Below are 7,835 nucleotides of genomic sequence, written 5' to 3'. Positions count from 1 at the left end.
CCCCCCCCAATATTTCTCTCTTTTAATGTGTTCATCATACAGATGATTTAAACTAAAGTTTTAGATTTACCTGCACTTCCAATGTGTGCTGCTTTGTTCTGTGTAGGAAGCCCTCTGTGTCCTAAGCTAGTGTGCTTTAAGTAGACATAAACAAGTTTTTAAAGTATTTAAATACATCATAAATACTTTTTTTATTTTGTAGAGACAGAGTTTCACTGTCACCCAGGCTAGAGTGTTATGTCATCACAGCTCACAGCAACCTCAAACTTCTGGGCTCAAGTGATCCTCCCAAGTAGCTGGGACAGCTGCCCCCTACCACCCCCAGCTAATTTTCACAATTTTTTAGAGACTTACTTTAATAGGATCTTGCAATGTTGCCCAGACTCGTCTTAAACTCCTGGCTTCAGGCCATCCTCCTGCCATGGTCTCCCAAAATGCTGGCATTGCGGACATGAACCACTGTGCCCAGTCTGTGTGTTCTTTTAATGGTTTTGCTGTGTACATTTGGGTCTGTAAGTCCATGTGGACCTTACTTTGGGGATTCTTTTGTTGAGTCTGGTGCATTTTTCCCTGGTAGGAATAGCTGTCTGCTGATGGCCAAGCCATAGCCACTCCTTCACCTATCTCTGGGGACTTCCCAGCCCTGTGGCCTCTAGCTTGCTGTTTGTTGCTGGCCACTTCCTTTCCCTACCTGGAGTTCTCACACAGCTGTGTTTTCAAATGAATTTTGAAATGAACTTGTCAGGTTTTTACATCGTCACACAGGGTTTTGATCTGCATTTTACTGATTTTGTGGACCGTGTTAGGGGACACTGGGCCACTAATTATTGGTCATGGCCACAGCAGGTACATCTCAGCCAGGTAGGTGCAGGGTTTCTTCCCCAAGGAGAGGGCAGTATAGTGACCCGCAGAGAACCATCCTTTGGCTGCTGGCTACACACAGCGCCTTCTTCCACACCAGTGCTGCTGTGCATTCCTGGGGATCAGTCCTTTCCACCACTCACAGGTCCTGACTTCCATCCACTTCCAGTGAGGCCTCAGCTCTGCATGACATGTGTGCTTGTGTGTCTGTGTGTGCACGCCTCGTGGGATACCACCTGCATAGTGACAGCCTCTGTGGCTTTTCTGGGACATGAGTTCTGGTTCAGGCTGAACACTTCCTATGGTCACTGGTGCTCTTTCTCTTTCCAGTTATGCCAAAGGCGACCTGGACATATCCTACATCACATCCAGGATCGCTGGTACGTCCACCAGGTTAGGCCACAGGGACACATTCTGTCCCTTCCCCATGTGAGGGCTGCTGGTGGCCCTTTGGCCTCTGGCATGTGGCCCCACTGCGTGCCCGTCCACTGGGAGCTGGGCAGGGTGGCCACAGGGACAGCAGAGATGCCTCTTCTGCTAACCAGGCGGCCACAGCCTGTGTGAGATGTGGCCCAAGTGCTGTCCCAGGCAGGTGGCTCATGTCAGCCCAGCTTCCCCTGGTCTGGCACTTTCTGGAGCTCTGAGCTTGCCAGGTTGTGCACATGTACCTATGTCTCCTGCCAAAGTTCAGGAGAACTCAGTCTGAGACCACTTTTCCCATGAAAGGCCCTCTCCAAAGTCTTGTAGCCAGCTTCAAGTATATGGGTGGGTCTGTGCTTCTCAGTCAGCCCAGCCTGGTGTCCAGCAGGGTGGGGAGAGCCTGGGAATGGCCAGCTGCCTAGGTAGTGGCTGATGAAGCTGCCCAGTTGGGTTCTAGGAGGGCAGCCCAGCTGTGAGGCTAGCACAGCCTTCCAGGGACAGTAGTTACCCCACAGGGGCTGATAGGCCTGTTCTGTTCCAGTGATGTCGTTCCCAGCAGAGGGCGTGGAGTCGGCGATCAAAAACAATATAGAAGATGTTCGGGTATTTCTGGACTCCAGGCACCCGGGGCGCTATGCTGTCTATAACTTGTCGGCACGGAGCTACCGGCCCTCTAAGTTTCACAGCCGAGTGAGTGGCCCCAGGTTTTGTCTGGGTGTTGGTGACTGTTGTCACATGTTAGGGCAGGTTTTGGGACCCATCCTCCACTCAATTGCACTTTGGGCCTTGCCTGGCAAGACAGCATGTTGGGGTGGGCTAGGACAGGCTAGGTGTGTTCTGAGGGTAGGACCCATTCTGTCCATTAAAGGTGGTATTTGGCTGGGCGTAGGGGTGCCCTATAGTCTCAGCAACTTGGGAGACCGAGGAGGGAGAATCCCTTGAGCCTAGGAGTTCAAGGCCAGGTTGGGCAATGTAGCAAGACTCTGTTCCTAAAAAAAAAATAATACACTCTTTGACAAATGCAAGGTGTCCCTACATGCCCACTGCTTTTCACCCTCTAGAGGGAAGTGAAGTCATAGTTTTCCTGGTAGAACAGTTCAGTCACACATACTTTTTGTGCTGTTTAAACTGACCCAAGACATAGGAAGGGGTAGACTAAGTTCCTCCAAAAGCAGCACAGATAAGCTGCAAGGAGGAGGCATGGCCAGGGCCTCAGACGCTGAGCCATACTGTCTGCCCCTCCTGTGCACAGAGGCCAAGGAGGAAGATGGGGGAGCTCCCCACAGTTGGCGCAGCACCCTGCTGAACCCATCCCTCTCCCCACAGGTGTCTGAGTGCGGCTGGGTGGCCCGGCGGGCACCCAGCCTGCACAGCCTGTATGACGTCTGCAGGAACATGCATGCCTGGCTCCGGCAGGACCACAGGAATGTCTGTGTCGTGCACTGCGTGGTGAGCCCAGGCCACTGAATTTCATAATGTCATGTATTTGTTCTCTAAAACCTGAGCCCCAGTTATTTTTGTCCTTAGAAATATGACAGAAGAGAAAATGTAGCCAGAGAGAAGTCCTTGCCTGCATGGAGCTCGGGCTGTGGTGGTTCCCTACCCTCCTGGTGGAGTGTGCCTATCCACTATGGTCCTCCTGGGCCCTGCCTGGCCTGGGCCTGCATAGTCCAGCATTGATGCCACCCTCTTCTCCTGGCTGCCCTTGTCTGCAGAGTGTAGGTTAGAGGTTCATGAGCCTCACAGATAGCACCTACCCAGAAAACACACTTGGTGCTTAGCTGCCCTGTGGTGTTGGTGTTGGTGGGTCACAGTAGTAGTGATGATGACAGGGATCTCACAGGGTTGTGGTGTGGCCCACATGTTCCCCATTCAGGAACCTGTGTTCTGTGCTGGCCTCTGAGTCCTCATCTCACCAGGCTGCCTGTGAGTCCCTAACCATGTCCCCAGGTCAGAGAGGCTGGGCTTTAAATCAGGAGTCCTTGTCCCACTCTGTACAAGTGCCGACGCTAATCTGTTTCCTTTGTCTTAGGACGGGAGAGCCGCCTCGGCTGTGGCTGTCTGCTCCTTCCTGTGCTTCTGCCGGCTCTTTAGCACTGCGGAAGCCGCTGTGTATATGTTCAGTATGAAGCGCTGCCCACCAGGCATTTGGCCATCCCACAAAAGGTACTGTGTGTTGCTCTCAGGACGTGACACCCCCCACACTACATTGGGTACAGTATCCCCACAGCTGGGGACTCCGGGCCTGGTGCCAACAGACACAGGCCTCTTGCAGTGCAGGTTCATGACCCAGTGACGACATGTTGCTGTAGGCACCTGTGGGTCTCCTGCCATGGCAGCCCCCTCCACTGTGGCAGCCCCCTGGGCTACTTATGGGCTATGCCTTGCCTGGTGCCTGAAAACAGACTTCCTTGCAAGCACCTGCTGCCCTTTGCCCCATGGGAGCCACTTGGGGTTGGTGGGAGACACCTGGGCTTGGTAGGCGCCACGAGCACTCTTGCCTGTATACCGTGCGAGTGTAAGTACAGTCCTTGTCCTGTGAGGCACTCAGTGTCCCGGCTGCTTGTACCAGCTCAGACTGGGCTTTCTCCTCTACAGTTTAAAGGAAGCAGCTCGTGGCTTCGGCACCTCTGTCCCCAGAGGGACCACTTCCCTCAGCAACCAGAGAGGTGTTGTGTGCCCACACTGCCCATTCCGTCTGTCCCCTATAGAGAGAGACTTTTGGGCATCCACCACAAGCCATGCCCTGGGCTCAGTCTTAACGAGGACTTGGAGTGGGGCCCCAGGGATGAGGCCCCAGGAGAGGGTGGTGTGCAGGTTTAGGTACAAGCACTGACACTACCCCTTTACCCTGCCCTGGCAGAAAGGGGAGCCTAAGCCTGCTGAGTAGGAGGTGCCCTACTGACCACCAGGGGCCAGTGGGTGTTATATGGAGGACACCAGTGTGGCCATCAGCCTGTCCAATTGTATCTTCTGTGTGGTCCTAGCAAAGGATGCTTTGCACATGTTGAGCCAAAAGCCATGTGTGCCCCCATGTTGCACTGTACCTCCATATCATGCACATGCCTGTGTCGCATGCACACTCCCTTGGGACCCTACTCAGCAGCCGGGTCTAAGAGCCAAGGAGTCTCGTTGCCCATCGTGTGTCTAGGCTTCTCCCCGGAGCTCCGAGAGTCTTGCAGAGCAGTGCTCCTGAAAATGGGCCCAGCCTCCTTGGATTTGGGACTTTACCCTGCTGGAGAGTTGAGGCCACAGGGCCACCAGTTGACTCCAGATCTGAGGTCACTAGCGCCTCTTGGGGAGAGGGGGTGGCACGTGTCTTAGCCTCTGCCCCCAGGGCCCTCTTCCCACCATCTCCACTGAGCAGAGGATGAAGCATAGGCTCCTGGAGCTGCCCTCCACTTCCCATGGGCACAGACGTGGTGAAGCAGCACAATGGGACTCTGACAGGGAAATGGGAAAATGTCACCGGCACGGAAAACCCTCATGAGGAAGTGAGCACAGCATGGATCAGGTGTGAAGGATCCCATGGAAAGGCCAGAACTGGGGCATGCAGCAACGTGCACCCATCAGAGGATGTGGAGGCAAGTAGTAGGCATCCCTCAGGCTGAAAGACCCCTTGGACAGTCCAACAAACACATAATTGGAATCCCAGAATAGAGAAATAATGGCTGAGAAATTTCCCAGATACCAATCCATAAACTCAAGTTGCTAAGAAGACACCATGGGCTGAAAACAGAAGAAACACGTCAACTCCTGCCTGGCACATCACACTAGGCCACGCTGCTGCAGACTGAACACAAAGTCTTGACGGTCACCAGACACAGAAGATGGGTCTGTGGAGGGGGGCGCAACAAACCCCAGACAGCCAGTTGGAATTCTTTTAGGTGCTATAATTAATAAGCAATAGGAAGAAACAAAGTGAAAATGTAAAATATGCTTCATCTCGGAGACAACAATAAAAGAAGAAAAGAGAAACTAAGAACAGATGGAACAAATAGAAAACAGCAAGGCGGTGGGCTTCAGTCCCACCATGTTAGCTGTTCACATACTACTAGGGCCCTGCTTTAGGGGCCTTGTAGACCGTGAGCTTCCTTGGGTGCCCTCCTGTTTAGAATTTAGGGCGGGGCAGGATAGCCTGAGAAGATGAAGGGGAGGGACTGTCACAGTGGATGGAAAGCAGGGCCTAGCCATACTGTCTGCCAGGATCCCCCTTTAACCATGACAGTGGATATGGGCCAAGAATGAAACCATGGAAGGTTGTGGCAGCTGCCAGCACGCCCCACATTCAGGTGTTCCCGTGGGTCAGGACTGGGTCCTCTCCTCTTGGTCAGGTGCTGGCTGAGCTCATCTCAGAAACCCCATTCCTTCTGTGTTTTGGACTCTGCTTCCAAGCTCAGGTTGTTGTCAGGATTCATGTACTTGGGGTTGAATGACTGACTGTCCGGGCTTCCTACTGACCACCAGCTGGAAACATAGTCCAGAGGCTGCCCACAGGTTCCTGTTGCTGGGCCATCGAGGAGCGTCGAGAGCAAGCCTGCTAGGAAGACAAGTCTCACCACAGATGCAGTGTCTTCACCTCTTGTTAGTCAGAAGCAAGTTGCTGCCTAGGGAGTGCAGACACCCTGGAGCTGTGCACAGACAGAGGTGTGCGTGGAGACATGGGCTGTGAGAAAGAACATGTTCAAAGTTTACAAAGTAGCCAACTGAAAGAATGAACAGAGAAAACAGTTCATGTTTATACAGGTTGTCTCAAAAGTCTGAAGTTACCATAGATAGGAAAATGGGAAATTATAGTTAAATGTATCTTTATAAAAGTATTCATTATAAAATTTTACAAAGAGGTGGCCAACAGGCACAGAATATTTTGTAAAATTTTATAATGAATATTTTATAAATAAAGATACATTTAACAACTATAACTTCCCATTTTCTCTGTGTACTGTGGTGACTAAAGGGGTGACTTTTGGGACACCCTGTGGTGCAGGTGTCAGCATTCCCCTCTTGGTAGAACAGGTAGGTAGAAGGTCATGAGAGTGGGGAAGCATCAACCTGCAGCACCAGCCCACTAGACCCCTATCACCCACAGGACACAGCCCAGCAACAGAAAAACATGCTTCCCTTTCAAGTGCCCATGGGGCGTTCGACAGAAAAAAAAAAGATCATTATTTTGGGTCATTAAACTTTAGCAAATTTTTAACAGTTAAAATCATATATGAGTTCTTAAACTGTGTCTAACCTACTTGCTGAATGTCACTTTGGTCACCTTCGGTCACCTTCAAGGTGTTCCCCTTGGAAAGCTGTGCACTGACACTAGTATGTAGTCTACCCTTCAAAGCAAATTTGGACCTCTTTTTTCCAGAATGGTGTCAGTGCTGTGGTCTATGAGTTCCAACAATTAGGTTCTCAAACTCATCCTAGGAAAAAAAAAATACAACATAACTCATCACTGAGTATCACTGTGGTCCTCAGATGACCATGGGGAGTATTTCCAAAGTGACTGAAGAGTTACTTAGTGATGAGGTACATTGTGCTTCTAGGATGAGTTAGAGAAACTTAATTGTCCAACATCGTATGTTCTTAGGCCATGATGGGATAAAACTGCAAATCAGCATCAGAAAAGTATCTGGAAAACTCTAAATACTTCAAAATTAAATAGCTTATGAGTAAAAGAGGAAATCTCAAAAAATTTAAAATTATTTTCAGTCTGGGAATGGTGGTCTGCACCTGGCATCCTAGCTAGTCAGGAGGATCACTGGAGCCTGGGAGCTTAAGGCTGCAGTCAGTTATGACTGCACTCCTGCACCCCTGCACCTCAGCCTGAGCAAAAGGGTGATACCATCTCAAAAAAAGATTTTTGAACTGAATGAAAATTATAGCATGCTATTTATGAAGAATAAAAACATTGCCTTGAGGGAATTCGGTAGTGCTAAGTACTTAATTTTGGAAAGAGAAAAGCCATGTGGTGTGCCTTCCCAGGTACATTGAGTACATCTGCGACATGGTGGCAGAGGAGCCCGTCACGCCCCACAGCAAGCCCGTGCTGCTGAAGGCTGTCTCCATGACCCCTGTGCCCCTGTTCAGCAAGCAGAGGACCGGCTGCAGACCCTTCTGTGAAGTCTATGCAGGTGGTGAGCGCGTGGCCAGCACATCCCAGGAATACGACAAGATGAGGTGAGTCTGCAGTGGGGCCTTATTTAGGAGAGTCCACCCCTCGTCTTCAACTCTTCCAGAAAACTCATTGAGAAGAGCTTTGTGGGGGTGGGGACAAGTGGGTGCAGAGGCAGGTGCATTTGGAGATGCAGTGTCCGTGGCAGATGATTTAGTGTCATCCAGAGAAGAACGTCTATGTTTAAGCCTTCAATATGTGAGACGATCTCAGGATTCTTGCTGAAGCTCATGGCTCTTTGTTTTTTTTTGTTTTTTGAGACAGAGCCTCAAGCTGTTGCCATTGGTAGGGTGCCGTGGCATCACAGCTCATAGCAACCTCCAACTCCTGGGCTCAAGCGAGTCTCCTGCCTCAGCCTCCCAAGTAGCTAGGACCACAGGCGCCC

General features: G+C 51.0%; 1 protein-coding gene across 1 annotated transcript in view; it reads left to right on the top strand.

Annotated features, from left to right (window-relative positions):
• GAK (cyclin G associated kinase) overlaps positions 1 to 7,835 on the top strand; it is a 61,949-nt gene that overhangs the window by 33,092 nt on the left and 21,022 nt on the right. The window contains exons 12-16 of the mRNA XM_023507700.1: positions 1,192 to 1,241; positions 1,823 to 1,971; positions 2,608 to 2,730; positions 3,314 to 3,447; positions 7,261 to 7,456. Coding sequence (XP_023363468.1) covers positions 1,192 to 1,241; positions 1,823 to 1,971; positions 2,608 to 2,730; positions 3,314 to 3,447; positions 7,261 to 7,456 — 652 coding nt within the window. The remainder of the gene's footprint in view (positions 1 to 1,191; positions 1,242 to 1,822; positions 1,972 to 2,607; positions 2,731 to 3,313; positions 3,448 to 7,260; positions 7,457 to 7,835) is intronic.

This window comes from Otolemur garnettii, unplaced genomic scaffold, assembly GCF_000181295.1.
Source record: "Otolemur garnettii isolate 467f Iridium unplaced genomic scaffold, OtoGar3 scaffold00198, whole genome shotgun sequence".
Classification (NCBI taxonomy): Eukaryota; Metazoa; Chordata; class Mammalia; order Primates; family Galagidae; genus Otolemur; species Otolemur garnettii.
This window is presented reverse-complemented; position numbering and strand designations above follow the sequence as displayed.